The following is a 16,704-nucleotide window of genomic DNA, read 5'->3' as shown; positions in this document are numbered from 1 at the left end:
AAAATTTTTTGTGCCATCTTCTGGAACATGTGCTATTTGTGATGTTACTTGAAATGAAGATTGGCTGAATACTTCACGGCCAAAAAGTTCTGATTTGTTAGTTCTAAGATAAGATTGAATATTATCCTGTGTGTGCTTACCCAGTATAACATTCAGTACGGACATGGCATATCTGTGACAGCCTGAGTATAAGTACCTCGGCTTTCTCTGTTTACATGATTTGCCTGCAATCACATAACCAGCAACAACTACTCAAAAAATGACCAGAAAATAGATGTGGGAGAAAGAATGTTTTAAACATTGAAGAAGGTTAGCACTATTTAACTTTAATTAACAAGTTAATTAATTCATTAAGCATTGTCTGCAGACCTGGTTCAGCTCCAGTTGGAGATAGGCAAGATTGTGAGAGACAGCATTGTACCCATGGTAACATAATTTTTTGGTGTATGAATTTAGTATTAATGAGGATGAGGTGTGTGGTTTCAAGCATACGATGGAAGTAGTACCTGGAAGTAAAGCGATTTATATTGAAACAATTAAATAATATCTGAATCTTTGGACAAAACAAATGTCGTGAATGATGAGTTATGGAATATCAAAAGATATACTTGGTTGGAGTCGTGTCAAATTTTGTAAACATGGATGGGTGTGTGTAAACAGATGTCGGCTCTTGTGATTCCAATGACCAGCCCAGTAGCCCACCTGATTATTTTAATTAAGTACATATTTCAATTTATTATTTGTGGTGGTTAATAAAAAAAAGATTGCCAAAATTGTGAATCTTTGTTATATAAAGCTAACTGAAATAAGCACCTGTTTGAACAGCCTCATTTAAATAAGGATAAACATCTCCAGAAGTAAAGTGCTCATCTGTCTCCATGCCAACCCATATCAAACCACCATAATCTATCAGAGCTTGCTAGATTTTTAATATTTTACTTGAAAATTTAAAAAAATAACAAATTTAAATGAATCAAATGAAATTGATTTACTTGTAGTAAGACAGGTAAATAAGACTGAGTATACAAATAATGTTTCAAATGCGATGGAAACTTGTCAAAATCAAAATGTCGCAGCAAGCAATTTGATGCAGATATGCAGTTTTCTTTCATCTGATTTGCAGCATTTTATTGGTTAAGAGTGTGATTAGTAGTTTAGCCACCATTATGGCTAAAGAGTTGATTAATCAATAAATATAAATTATAAATAAACACTATAAAACAAGACAGTAAAACTATAATAAGTAAATCCACTACAATAAAAAAACAACCAACTTTTAAAGTTTCATATGATTCCAAACCCAAATCATAAATGACCAAAGTATAATTCAACATATACTTTTGAATTGTAGACAACAGCAAAAAAGAATTTTCGAAATTTTCAGATGTTGCAGCTGTCACAATTACAGGGGACTTAGTATTTTTGAATGTAAAATTTGGGTAAAGAGTAGGTTTCGGAACAAAACCTAAAAGCTCTAAATACGTTTTGTCTAATTCGCTTTCATCCAAACGATGACGCATGCTCTCTTTTTTCTTGTAGGAAACACCTTTATTGAGTTTGTTTAGCTTTAGGTGTGTTTCATGAACAAATTCATTTAAAATAGGAGCCGGTAAAGTCATCAACAGAAATATCACACTAGCCCCGATAAATATTAAAACAAAAAATAAAGTTCTTTTTTTTAAAGTTAATTCTAACATATTTGCGTTTTTGATTTCATTCTATAATGAAAACGCTGTAACAAAAATTTTATTTCAACTAGAAACGCCATAGTACAAGTTAGTGACGATGGTTACAAGTGAAAATAACTTTGACGTTGTCATTTTTGGTTTAAAAAAATTTAGATCCCTGCACTTCACGGCCTACCACCAACAAAACGCGGACATCACCAAACAAAAGGACATTTCTCTCTGAGTATCCGTACAGAATACTTGCACCACCTATGAAAACATGAGAGATAATCACATCATATTCAAGATGAAAGAAATGGTGACACCTACTGATACTTGTCAAACCACAGCTCCTGTACAGTATCAAGGCAAGACATTATGCAGGCACCTCTGATACCTTGATCATCATCCTGAATTTTATTTAACTGTGTAGCTTAAGACTTTATGTAATTACAACAAGATAATTGAAAACGCAAATAAAAAATTCTATAAAATTGATTTAAGGTAATAAAGGAGGCTCACTTTGATTTTAATATTGATGTCATAAACGTTACGGTTTTTAATTGACTGCATATGACAACTCAGCAAATATTCAAAATATAAATGGATACCCATAAATTTTGATCCCCCTCCGGTCAGCAAAATGTTTGAAAACATTTTTTGCTTCGTGTCTTCACTTTCTGCGTAAGCAATTTAAAATAATCGAACATTCAGATATTGATAATTTCTCTCACATTCAATACCAACCACAACTATCAATACTTTTAATAGCAAGCTGATGGAGACCAACTAAAGTGCTTTCATAAACATTTAACCAATCAATATCATCATCGTTTTTATTTCCCTTCAGCGCTGAATCTGGTTGATCCAGAGCCTCATAATCATTGGATGCCATCGTTTCATCAGGACAAATTGCATCTTGTAATAAGGTGTTTGTGTGATTTTCATATACTTCTTTCTTCCTAAGTCGAGCAGCTTGTTCGTGTTTAGTGGTGGTCTGCTGGATGTATTCGTCATCTAAATAGTCACTAGCATCACTTACCGATTTTTCGACACCAAAAATCATAGATTTGTGAATTCCAGGAGTTGCTTTCAAGCCCAACATGTCCGGGAAAAATAAACACAGCGGTGTTAACATTCGCTCATCGCTCATGTGAAACTTGAACATGGCTGATACTAATGGAGCAGTTGTTGATGATGATAAAAAAGAGTCAATAGAAAAAGAGGTTTCAACATTTTCAACAGGGGACTTATCCTTCAAATATCAAAATTTATAAACTTTAATTTTAAATTCAGAATCAACCAATTAATCTTTCAATGAAACTAAGCAATACTTCTTTCACAATTCAATTGCCGTTTATAATTAATAAGATTCTCATTTAGAACAAAACAGTCAAAAATATTAACATCCATGAGATGACAGTATCGTTCCTTCAGATGCTGTATAAACAGACTGCACCTTCGTGAGTTTTCTACCAAATTCACGTTCTTATTTGTCAATCCATACTTATTGAGTAACCAAAGGTAACATTTTGTGACATCAGAGCCTCCCAGGCGAGCAGTGAAGAGAGTATTCTTCTTGATGAGTCCATCCTCAATACAGCAGACGGATGTCTTGCAGTGACCAACATCTACGACGCAGCACGTCTGACTGCCATCACCAAATGAACAGCAGACAGATTCCTTCATTTATTTCAAAGTATTATAGGATTTACAATTCTAAAAATCTGAATGACAATTGAGTTGAAAGAAATAAAACAATTGATAAACAAAAGTCAGAAAGGAAATAAGAAAGAGAAAGACCTGAACGACAAACATTTGTGAGAAGCCCATCTTATTCATCATCATATCAACTAATTCTTTCACATTTGATCTTTTGTATGAGTCAGGGATTATTAAAACTGCTTTAAACATCTACCAACGTCCAGTTAAATTATTATAATTGATAATATCACAAAATAAATTTTCTGAGAATTGAAATATTCGAATTTATAAAGTATTTTACAAGGTTGTTAATGGCTGAGAAGCGGTAGCACCTCCACATGTACCGAGCAGTAGCAGCTCTACTGGCGGAGGCGTTACTTTGAAAGTTAATATTAAAGATCGTAACCGAAACTTTTGAGGCGTCAACTTTTCCGTTAGATCGTGCAAAATAATAATTTTCTAATTTGTGAAACCTAGATTAAATGGCATTGTTTGTTTCTATATATGTTTATTACTTTGTTTTGATCTTTTTGTTACATTGTAACATGTATATAATATTATATCCATATATTACATTATATCCATGCATTGTAACGTAAGTGGTCAGTTATTCATTGTATGGGGATAAAAATCCGCGTTTTTAACCATCGTTTTATTCAATTCAGCAAAATCTGTTTAACTCAAACACATAGTTTTATTAGGCTTTAGCAAGTATTTTAAAAAGATTTTACATTTGGTTTTGACTTTAACACTTGGCTTAATCTAACTTTTGCATGTGGTTTTAACATGTGGTTGCATCACGTCTTAACGGGTGATAAACCAATTCAGACTAACACAGACTTGAATGTAAAAAACTGCTTCTTTCGGTACAAAACAAAAAATTTTAATTTAGAATATTAATGTCATTAATAGTATTTTGTGAAAATGTGTACATTTCAGAAAATCGATTTAATTCTCATTGCACTAATAATTAACTAGATTTCAATAAAAATAGAATGAGTGAAAAATATCTCACAACACTTTTTCTAAAATAGTTTGAAAAAAGTAGCGGTAGCCATTTTGGCTCTACTTTTTTATTTGAGAGGAGGAAGCAGTGGCGGCGCTACATTTCACTTGCAGTAGCAGCACTACTTTTTATAAGTAGTGTTAACAACCATGGTATTTCACTAACCAATATAAATTCATAATCTCAAAAAAGTGGAATTCAAAATTTATAAGACCTTAATGTTGCTCTGGTTGATAGCAAGATATGAACTTAATGTATGCATCCATATGTCATAGAGATCTTGAACTACTGAAAATATGGAACCCCCAACAAAAGAATGAACATTTAATTCAGCACATTTCCATGGTTGATGAAAATTGTACATAGATGGTAAAGTTAACAGGGCCTTGAAACGTTCATAAACATAAAAACACAGTTTTCAGACCAATGACATTGAAAAAACTTGAATAAAAAAACATGCATATTTACTTCTTCTCCAACTAAATATTTAGGAAAAACTTTATTGTTGTCAAGAACATTTTTGTCCATTTCAGATTTGTAAGGCACTGGTGGTTCATCTAAGGTGAAAACTGAATTGCTATTAAAAGGCAGTACCTATAAGATCAAAATGATGAAACAGAATTAAATTAAAACAAATTTAAAGTTTGAAATTTTTGTTTAAATAATGATTTATTGAAATAAAAATAACCTTATCTAATTTCATGATCTTACGGTTTAACTTCAATTCTTTCCACCTCATCATTAAACAACTGGCTGCACTGTTAAGGCCTTCACTTCGCTGATATCTTGAATTTGGGTGCTTTTTTTCAATAAATTGTAATAAATTTAACAATAGCTAATCAATTTCTTTCTAATTTGTTTTAATTTAGAATGCCCTCAAACATTACTGTAAATTTATTAGACAAAATTAACATAATAAGCAAGAAATAACAACTAGTGACTACAAGTCAAAAAGTTCAATAATGAAATAAAATTGTACTTCTAAATTTGTTCTATTAAAATAATTATCTTCATATCTGATGTTGTAGCTTGATGAGGATTTCTTATCATCAATAGTGGAGAGTAATTGACCATCATCATGGAGATTATGTCTGATCTTCCTAGCAATGCAGTGAGGAATCTTTATGATGTGACACGATGTCGACAGACTCATTCGCAGGTAACAACTGCCAGGATGAATGATAACAATCTTCTCATTCTGTTTTTTATTTAATGTGTAATGTGTAACTTAATACTAAATTTACATTTTAAAATGGCTTGGTTTTTAAAATTTCTTATAATTGGATTATTTGGCTAAAATAAAAAAAGCTATATTTCAAGAAAAAATAATTATTAAATAAATGAAACAAAACACCACACTTAACTCAATGTATGAATATTTTATACCTTAACAGAGATGCTAAAAATTAACTAAATTTCTGTCATTATTAATAATAATATTAACATTAACAAATTCAACTTAATATTAATTGTCTTAAGACTTAAGAAGTCAACAAACATTGTTTAACTAATGTACCCTGACCATAACTAACTTAACTAACACAAACCAACACAAAATTTATTTAAATATCATTTCAAACTTATGCTTAATCTGACAGTGCCTGCAATTCATTTGAAAACACATTTGACAATATTTACATTTTACAGTGTAAATTTTACACAAAAATTAGTAGTAATTTAATTTTTATATAAAAGATGTGATAGATAGGGCTAGGTTAGGGGTTAGGGTTATATTTCTAAAAGTATTTTCACGTTTGTTGTTTTTAATTGTTTTTTGATTGTTTTTTAATCATGTGCACTCACTCATTCATTCTTATCTCTCGCATTGCAGGCACCGTTCTAGGATTTCGCCTCAAAGACTCAAATTTATATATGAAAAAAGTGAAACCTCCAAAGTTTCTGATAAATTTTCTACGTCAACTTTCGTGTAAATTTCTGAACTGCTGCAATCGTTAGCTGCTGGTAACGGCATTTTAGCCAAAAAATTTGAAACGTAAAATAATAAAATCTAGAAAAATTTGCAATGTAAAATTAAAATCTAGAAAACTAGGCGGGACGAAAAAAGTGCGATATCGTTCATTCAACTGCAATATAGCTAGCCAACTCAGACAAAAAATCTAAAAGGACGTCGCTATGTCCAGAGGCGGATCTAGAGCGAGGGGCCGCGTTGTTATTAAGTCAGTAAAACTCATGTGGCGTTAATATATTTTGTATTACCGAAGCAGCACTATAGTTCGATTTTTTAGAATGTGGTGCTAAAAGGAAATTAACCTGGCAGATTTTTACCAGATTCCTGCAGTACTCTCGAGCATGAAAACGTATGTTTGATAATCGAAATTCCAACGTTTTTGATTTACAGTATCTTAAATCGACCGAAGTTATTATGCATTACTGAAAAGGACTCGAGCTAGTTTTTTTAAAATGTGGCGCCGATCAGTTGTATAAAATATATATTTATATATTGAATCAAGCTTAATTCATCCTTGAGGTACCCCAAAAGTAACTGGAGAGGAGTTAGTAGGATTATAAGTAACAACAGTAGAGAGAAAAGGTTCGGTGACATTAAAAGAATGGTCTAGCAGTTTCAAAAGAATAGTATGATCAACAGTATCAATAACAGAAGAAAAGTCAAGAGGAAGAAAAAGAGTAAGAGTAAAAGTCGAATCATGCATATTCGTAGAAATTATTTAAGAGTAAAAAAAGTAACAAATAATTTTATATACAGATGAAAAAATGACTGCAACACAAGTTTCATTACAATTACTAAATCCAATCAATCAATAACATCAGGCAGTACAATTTAAAATTAATAAAACATTTAAACACGTTTCAATAGAAAGCAATGGTATGTAGCAAAGTTCTTCTGCATTGGTGCTCAAACTCCTGTAATAGTTCATCTATTTCGTTGTCCAAGTCTTCACATTGGTTCAACTGCCGGCAGTTATTTTATATCAAAAATATTAATTGGTCAGACTCGAGTTGGTTAGTCGAACAAACAAGAGGAAGAAAGAAAAAAAAAACGAGAGAAATATGAAAACAAGGAAGACAGAAACAAACAAACAAATAATAAAAAAGAAACAAACGAAGAAACATTTAAATGAAAGGTAAAACAAAACAAAAAATAAATAAACAAAAAAACAAGTAAGAAAGAAAAATGACCCACAGAAAAGAATAAAAAACCTACTAGAGTACAAAGTTCACAAATCATGATGGCGCCTACTGTGGCCTCTTCATGGTTGTCTTGAATGTCTATGTTGATTATGTGCACTGGAGATATGTCCAGTTTTTCTCGATTTTCAATATCTATAAAATTGTTCAGTGTGGTTAGCACAACAATATTTATTCATATAAATTATTTGTTGCAAAACTTGGTCAAACTTAAAAGCAAGTTTATTACAGGGCACGTATTATTTAAAATTAATAATGAATAAAATAATTGATCAAAAACTGTTTCAAAATGTGGAAACCTTCAAGAATTTGATCGTAGACTCTTTCTTCACAGCAGATGATCACATCAAACTTTTCCTTAGAGGTTTGAAATCTTTCAGGCTTTGGTTTGATTCTCCTGTTTCTATCTAGCATGTGCAACAAACCATTTTGCGTGTACATTTGTTTGTCTTTGTTCATGAGGTCTCTGTACATATCGTCGTAAGTCGTGTTAAAGTCGTAAATGTTGGGTCTATCGGGTGTTAAGCCTGGCAATTTCACGTGTGTTCCACTTCCAAATGAACGAACGTTTAAGCCCTTTTTACTGTAATTAGTTTGATGATCAATTTCAAGTCATTATTTTACATTGATTACTCGATAGTTAATTTAAAAAATTTCATTTTCTTAACTAAATCATAGAAAAATAATTTAGTACTATACAAGTTTTATCAAATTCATTTTTTTACTTTGTTGTTTTTAAAGCCAATTAGATTTCTTTTATTTTTCCTCGACTGTTTAAAAAACCGTATTTAGCATTTGTAATAAAAAAATCTGACTTTTTCCATTTTTATGAAAAAATTTTTTAATCTGATTTACATTTATAAAAAACAAAATAAGTCCTTATATATTATAAAATATAAACAATTATGATTTTCTTTCATGTTTCAATAATAAATCAAATAACTAAACTTTCAAAGTCTTAATGAGAAAAAACAAGAAAAAACTGAAAGCAAATTATTAATGCTAAGAATTATGTTTAATTTATATTAAATACTGTATTAATTATAAATATTAAATATGGTGTGGTCTCTTGCACTTCTTTTTCATGTTATGATTGTTATATTTCGGTTTCATCATAGGTAGCCAAACGGCAACCCCCGATCTCGGGGAAAATGCCGTCTAAACGTGTGTTGTTGTTGATTGTTATGTGTCATTCAGAATTCAATTTTTTCGTTGTTAGACAACATTCAATTTCGATACTAATAAAACTTATATTTAATAAATTAGAAATAAAAGTTTAATACAAAGTTTTAATTAAAAAAAAATTATTTAATAAATATTTATAATTTATTTATAAAAAAGCGAACTTTAAAAAATTGTGGGCTTCCATGCTCCGATTTTGATTGCTGGAACAAATGATGGCAAACCTCAAATCCATTTGAAAAATTTGAACAGAACACTCCGAATGATTGAAACAAGTAAACACAGCAACAACGAACGCTCTCCGCAATAAAAACTTCCTAAAAACCCCAACTAATACAAAGAGACATCTGATTACGAAATAATTACATAAGAAAAGTTAGCAAGGTATTTTCAAAGATCTAACATATATGTATATATTTTTACACACATAACGAAGTGAGCACACGAACACCCTTATGCTGATGGTACCAAGGGGTTAGGGTTAATAAAATATCTGCCACTACAAACGATTAACAGACTTGTATTCTCGTTTACATTGTAGAAGCAGTGTACGGCGCAACCACCTCCTGACAAACGAATTACCTCCGGACAAACGTTTAGATTAAACGCCTCACTACACTTCATATATTGATATGTTAACACAATGATCCTGAATTTCTGAACATCATAAAAACGTATCGGTCTGGCCGACATTTGTGGATTTAATTAGTAACGAGCAAAAAAAAATATAAACACATTAATGAGACTTAAAAATTATCATGTTAAAAAGTTAAGATAGGAGCAAAATGTCTTTCGTCTACCACCTTGCCGACATGAAGGCACTGGATGATCCACGCATCTGAAAGTATGTGCAGCCTACCCATCTTTGTGACATTATCATCTTCGTTGACAAGAGAAAGATGCGAACTGTGCATCTTATCCATTATACACTTACTAACTGGTGACCTGAAAAAACAGAACATGCTACGTAACCATTTTAAATGTATAACTTCTCATTTACTTGTCCTGAATGAAAACATGAGTAACTTGCTTATCTAAACCATCCACCATCACGCCACCGTTATAACGAAATAGCAAGGATGCAAAAGACAGTTGAGAAGAAAATGATTCTGACGTTGGATGGTAATATGCGGCCCTGAAGTAAAGATCATCACATTCAGTGCACCAATATAGCATATTCATTTAAATAAATTACAAAAAGTATATAAAAAATCTATAATTATAACGAAACCAAACCTAAAAAGACGAAATAAGGAATTGTTCGGTAGAAAATATTTAAACTCCAAATCAGCTATACCCCGGTTATCGAGTAAATGCTGCGTTGATTGACATGCAAATGATTGACGGTAATTCTATTAATGCTACAGTATAATCATTAGTTACGCATAATATAATTGCTAATGTTTAAACAATTTTCTTGCTTTTAGCTTACTTGGTCTTTCAGTTGAATGCCGTCGAATAAACACTTAAGCTGTTGAGGAGAGGTTGGACAAAAATATTCATCCCCATAACCATCATAATCATCTGCAAACTTTTGTCTTGTCTTTGCACAACAATGAATTAAATCAAAAGGTTTCCTGTTAAATTAACATTTCTAAACAAAAAATATAACAATTAATATTATTATTATAAAAGAATTTGTCAGGAATATAATGGAGCGAGAGACTGGTTCAAATTCAATATCTGTCCACTATAATAAACAATTTAAAAAAAAGATTTTTATTACCAAGGTAACAACTCATTTTGAGAGATGGAACCAAGCAACCAATCAAGTTTAACAACATCCGTGTGACCTAGTTTAACTACATTTTTAACTTTCAAGATCGATTCGTCGTTGGCTATAATGAAATCAGTTGTTCGTTTATCGGGGTTCTGAACAACTTGGGCCCCGTGTTCAATGAGCAACTTCTCAATGCCAGATTTGCTCATTTCTTTATTGTGCCAGCCGCCGTCATTCATCATTACACAAATTTCTTTTCCATCCAGCAAGGTTGATGACGACCCCTGCAGTTTAAATTTTTTCTTGAAATTCAAAATTTCTGAATACATCGTTTCCATATATATTTATCAACAATGTCATCACCAGCATTCTCATTGTCATATCGTAACAGTAAAACAAGAAACAAAAAAGTAAAACAAGAATGTTAATGCTTCTGTACATATTTGTCAGCAACCTTATCGTAACAATAGTGACCACCTTGGTGGAGTTATTAGAAGAGGAAGCCTTGAAGTTGGCATGGAGGGTCGGCCTCTTACGAACTGTTGCACTGACAACTGCTTCCCTGCTGTTCTTCCTTATCCGTTGTTTTTTCAACCCCTCGCCAGAAGCTCTGTTCGAAGATTTGCAGTTGACGTCGTACGTAACGCTAACCAGTCCATCGACCAACATTGATTTCGATTTCTGTTAATAAAAAACTGCAACAACAAAAACAACGATCAGTAATTACTCTGTCACTCACACTTTTACTTGCCGCCTGATGCGTTTAGTGTAAAGGAGTTTTAAAATAAATTGGGCGATTCATTATTATTGTGTGAAAGGGAAGCAGATTTGAAATGTGATCGCAGTTTTAATGTTGTACTGTGATTAGTTGGGTTTAATATGGGCTCGCTTCATTTTATTGAAATTTATGTTGCAATTTTTATTATTTATTTATAATAATTTTATTTTTATTGGTGCTGATATTAAATGTGTATATTTACTATTATACGGGTTATTTATAGACAAGAGCGTATGGACATGGCCAGCGCTCATCATAATTATTATATAATTAAATCATTATTTGATATAATATAGAATGATGAGTTTACATAATCACATATGAAATTAAACTGAAGAAACCCTTATGAGTTCATTGAGTTGATGCAAGGAGAGGCACTGCAAGCAATTTTTGTCATATCTTATTCTTTCAACCCTTGGGAACCTTAAGGTGTATTTGCTTTGGTATTGGTCTGATTTTATCAGGTCTGTAGCTTTTATCTATGGAAATTTACGTTAAAGTTTCATTTGAGTTATCAACTTTCAAAAAAATGATTGAAAACCTGCAAGACTATCGATTTTTTAGGATCTTTGATAACAACGTCTGGTTTCTGTTTAAATGTGGACGGAAGTTTCAACCAAGATGGAAAATTATTTTTGCTGAAAGTGATCCATTCTTTTGATAGTTTAAAATTCAATTCAACAAGTTGGATGTTAGTCAAACCAGTTCCAACCTGCCATCGAAAAAATCAATTTTCAAATAAGATGCACCGATTCAATTGATTTGTAAACACACACCGACCTTACAAAACGTATGAATTTCAAAATCAGACTCGCCATCATCATCACCACCACCATCATTCTTTTTCTCGCCATGCAGACTGACACATCCCATTAAAAAGTGAGTCAATAGGTTTGACTTGTTCCCAAAATATGCACCAATGATGACAAGGTCGAGGTCATTCATCAGACCATCAATGTAATCAGGCTTGATTTTAAACCAACCACCCTTCTGTCTGCAGTTCGGTTTGTAGATGCTTTCAACATCCTTCAACATGATTCCTTCTTCGCCATATTCGATGGCTTCATTCAAGGCTTCTATACAATCCAAACTGTGATCGTGTGTTGGCGCGTGTGTGAACTTAGTAGTCAGCAACTCATAATACGAAAAGATGAACGATATAAACGTCAGCGTTGGGTAAAATAGATTTCTTTTTTAAATTAGACAACAATCAACAGTCTATATAACTCTATATAACTATACCTATATAACCCCATATAACTGTATAACAAATTTCAGTTCCCGCTCACCTCTAACAACAAGCAACATAGCAAACCTGCAAAATGTAAGATGAAACAATACAACAATAAGACCAAGAAACACGCCACCAAGCAGAGTGAAAGAATAAAAAACCCTACCTACCTATTTAATAAACTGATCTTATCCCTACCTACGTAACAAAATCCTAACCCTAGCATAAGCCCCTGAATGTAGCTCAGCTCAGGCCTATAAGGTATTTCAAGCAGAGACAAGTAATTGAACGAGAAATAATTTCAAACTTGGTAGATTTTTCAAAAGCTTTTGAAAGCATGATTCTGCCAGGCAATGGCTGGATGATGTTGTTTAAAACCTGCCTCCTACTCTTCAAAGGTTCATTAGTAAGAACCCTCCCATTGAGGAGCAGGACATCAAAGAGGACGTACATCGGTTGGTACGTTGTTAGATGCAATGATTTTATGTCAATATTCTCTCCTTTCGTGCCTGCAACATAAATTTTCAACTCAATTATTTCCATCATCGTTATTACCATCCGAAATTAACCGACCAATGAGACGGTTGACGGGATCATAACCGACCATCTCTCCATCGAGAATGCACGAAACAACGGATGATTCTAATCGGTTGCTTATAAATTTGGTCAGGTTGCCCTTATTACTATCTTCACCATAAACATGGCTGTATTCGATGCCTCTATTGTTGTTGTGAGTGCCAACAGGAACATCACAGTTACGAAGTAAGACATTCATTCAATGGCATGGTTGGATGAATTATTATTGCACGCTGATAACGAGGTGATTGAAATGAAATTTTTGACTGAATAGAAATTTTATCTCACCCTCTGGAGAAATATTTGAAGGAATCGTTCATTTTGTGCATCTGCATTCTCTCGCCATCGTACTTCGTCTCAATAAGGAACGATCGACCGTGCATCAATTTCTCGATCTGATGAAAACATAAGAGAAAGCTTCGGTGTAATTGTTTAATTTATTAAAATTTTCCCAATTGAAAAAAATGAAAAAATGAAGAGAAAAAATGAAGGATGGATGAATGGATGAGATGATTTCAAGTACTTTTCCTCAAGAACAAGTTCAAGTACTGAGGACTCAAGTATTGAAAATTAAGTACAAGTTCCACAGTTCAAGTACGAGCATTTTATCCCAAATGTGAAAGAACAAAGTGAATAAAAAACTTTCATTCCAAAATGATAAAATATTCAATAAGATATATTGTTGCGAGAGCTGTACTGGATTTGACTTTTTACAAACACAAAAAGCGGAGCCGTAGTCAAGCCGGATTTGTGCAGTTACATAGCACACCATAACTAGTGACTTGTCAACATTCATCGCAAACGTAGTTATATAGCAGCATTTATTATGTAAGTACATGATGCGGCCGTTCACTTATCCACTTCAGATAATAAATTTGATTTTTTTTTACACCCAAACCAATAACTTAATAAATAAACAAACTTAAATTTAATAAAAATTGAATTAACCTCCTAAATGATTTCCGCAAGCCAATACTTAGAAACCAACGCACATTAAAACTTGCACGTATGATAACATTATATATAATGTAATTATATATTATAATTATATAACGCCAACACAATTAGGAAAATTAATTTCTCAATCTTAGTGCTTGTGTTAACGTTTGGTTATTTAAAGTAATAAAGATATAATTGAGATAGTCGCGTCAATCAGACGGTCCAAGCGATACAATCGTAATTCTTCACGCTTCAAATCATTCCATGGATATATTAATACAATACGTTCATTGATTAATATACATTCGTTAACATGTTCACATATAAACAAATGAATTTACAGTGTGCAAACGAAAACATACAAACGCGTATACGAATATACACAAGAACATAGCTGCATACATTATTGTATATTAAAACATAAGTGATAACAATGCGGCTCTAATCTGAAATACGGCCCAATATTTGCCTTGCCGCATTTGGGAAAAAGACTGAAATCTTCATATAATAACGTTTGCCTCTTTAAAATTTCAAACTATAACCTTGTAAAATATTTTTACGTTGTACTCGTAAATTGTGAATTACAAGAACAATGTAAAATTAAAAGTACGAGAAGAAGTACTTAAAACTGGTATTCTTGTACTCTAGTACTACTGGAGTACAAGTACCAAGTACTGAGATGGATGATTGGATGGATGGATGATTGGATAGATGGATGATTGGATGGATGGATGATTGAATGGATGGATGATTGGATGGCTTGGAATACATTTGAAGGTTCCTCTCTGACAGCCAGCATGGGTTTGAAAGCAGTGAAGATGGAGACTTCAATTTCATGCAGACGTATATTCTCATCTGTCAACATTCTGCAAACCTTTACAACACAAACATTTTTATAATTTGTTAAAGACATTATAATAAGAATTTTAAAAATTTATCATTAGCAAGTAAAGAAATGAGAAAAATAAATGTAAATGTCATTTGAAAATAACTTTCAAATATAATTTATAATATACAACAATAGTAATTTATGAAAATGAAAAAATAGTGTGACAGACAAACCTTCTCTAAACTCATTTTAACATTGTACAACTCTTCTGCATCAGGGTGGAAAGAACTAAATATTAATTTCTGACTCAAACCTAACTTCACTTCCTTCAAAATAATCCTAACCAACCACTCAAGCTCACAACTTGAAACATTCTTCATCAAATGCAGCAAAGACTTTTGAACATCATCTTCATCTTTGATCACATGACCCCTTGCAATTGCATCCAACTGTTTGTTGACCTCTGCAATAGAAAGGACGCCTTTTTCAGAGCACCTGTTCTTAAGAACCATACCACATAGGCTGGCAAAATCTCGTACTGCTACATCCTGCATGCGATCAAGACATTTATATTTGATTATTTCTAATTATGTAATTATATTGATGATAACAAACACACCTGAATATTAACAATAATTAATCTTTGATGGAATGAGTAAGAAATAAAATTAGTTAACATGTAAGCAAATAATTAATTGAAATACTTTGTTCTGTTTTGTAGTCTTAAAATTGATCAAACTCTTGCCATCCAGGCTATTCTTATTTAAAGCAAAAACATTAACAAAGAGCTGAGCCAACCTGTACTGTAAGTGTTTTAATGTTACATCAATTAACTCCAATGGGACTAAAATCATTCTCATGGTGATTAACAGCAATAAACAAAACCAAATAAAGACACAACAATTATTATATAAACAATTATAAAATACTACACCACATAAATATGTACAGATAAAATAATACTAATAGAAAAATATGTACTCAAGGAATGTAACACAGCAAACCTCTTTGATGCCATAAGCAGCTCTATCCCTGTCCAAATGAGGTAACAACAACCTCATTGCATCAAAAAATGAATCATCCTGTAAAATTTTATCAGTCATAAATTAAATGTTTTTAATTTTAACAGATATTCATTTCAATGAAAAATAATAAAATGATTAAAAAATATTTTTGCCAAATGGTGGAAAACTAAGTGAAGCTTAATCAACATTTTATACAGTCCTATTTTTATTGTGTAGGTGTATGTATTAATTAACAATTTAATTTCAAATATAAATAAGAGTATATAGAGTATTATATACAATACTTAAGCCCCCACAGCTATACCACACAGATTACTATAGTATAGTAGTATAGTATAGTAACTATACAAAACTATACATGTACTATAATGAATTTTAGATATATATATATATATAAATATACTAGTATATATATATATACATACTAGTATATATAAAATATTAAAAATTAAAAGCTATAGGCTTGCAGATCACAGACTCACTTACTTTAGCTTCAAGATTAGAAACATACTTTAAATTTTTTTAACTTTAAAACAAAGTTTTCAAATTTAAACTAAAAAATAAAAATTAGTAATAATAACAAACACTCAACACTTCAGTCACCAAACTCACCAACCATCACCATCTCAGTCATTACTCACATTGTTAACGTTTTTTAACTTCAATTCCAAGCCGAATTTTCGCCATTCAGCAATAAATGTGATTAAAATTTTTTTCTTTTTATCACCTGCGGCCAATTTACTAAGTTTTTCAAGCAGTAAACAAAACTGGTAGAAAGAAACTTTTGACGAAACAGAAACCGCCATTGCTCATATTAATTTTAACTTAAATTAACTTTTTTTTAACAAATTAAAAAATTGTTAAAGCGGAAAAAAACTG

General features: G+C 31.8%; 3 protein-coding genes across 3 annotated transcripts; all 3 read right to left on the bottom strand.

The window, feature by feature from the left end:
- Positions 1 to 1,882: 1,882 nt before the first annotated feature.
- On the bottom strand, positions 1,883 to 3,581 carry HELRODRAFT_75171 (hypothetical protein; the record flags this gene model as incomplete). Its single annotated transcript, XM_009015782.1, has 6 exons — positions 1,883 to 1,937; positions 1,998 to 2,077; positions 2,190 to 2,347; positions 2,415 to 2,843; positions 3,011 to 3,350; positions 3,471 to 3,581. 6 exons carry the CDS (start codon positions 3,579 to 3,581, stop codon positions 1,883 to 1,885), a joined length of 1,173 nt encoding a protein of 390 aa, XP_009014030.1.
- Positions 3,582 to 7,206: 3,625 nt separating this feature from the next.
- On the bottom strand, positions 7,207 to 8,962 carry HELRODRAFT_75246 (hypothetical protein; the record flags this gene model as incomplete). Its single annotated transcript, XM_009015781.1, has 4 exons — positions 7,207 to 7,308; positions 7,562 to 7,680; positions 7,845 to 8,128; positions 8,892 to 8,962. 4 exons carry the CDS (start codon positions 8,960 to 8,962, stop codon positions 7,207 to 7,209), a joined length of 576 nt encoding a protein of 191 aa, XP_009014029.1.
- Positions 8,963 to 10,150: 1,188 nt separating this feature from the next.
- HELRODRAFT_75449 (hypothetical protein) lies at positions 10,151 to 16,631 on the bottom strand (the record flags this gene model as incomplete). The annotated part of the gene is made up of 14 exons (XM_009015780.1): positions 10,151 to 10,304; positions 10,454 to 10,731; positions 10,988 to 11,128; positions 11,567 to 11,704; positions 11,767 to 11,937; positions 12,006 to 12,298; positions 12,747 to 12,965; positions 13,030 to 13,175; positions 13,321 to 13,427; positions 14,741 to 14,845; positions 15,034 to 15,348; positions 15,505 to 15,603; positions 15,805 to 15,882; positions 16,467 to 16,631. The coding sequence occupies 14 exons, from the start codon at positions 16,629 to 16,631 to the stop codon at positions 10,151 to 10,153; spliced, it is 2,409 nt and encodes an 802-aa protein (XP_009014028.1).
- Positions 16,632 to 16,704: the final 73 nt, after the last annotated feature.

Source organism: Helobdella robusta (genome assembly GCF_000326865.2).
Source record: "Helobdella robusta unplaced genomic scaffold HELROscaffold_16, whole genome shotgun sequence".
Classification (NCBI taxonomy): domain Eukaryota; kingdom Metazoa; phylum Annelida; class Clitellata; order Rhynchobdellida; family Glossiphoniidae; genus Helobdella; species Helobdella robusta.
This window is presented reverse-complemented; position numbering and strand designations above follow the sequence as displayed.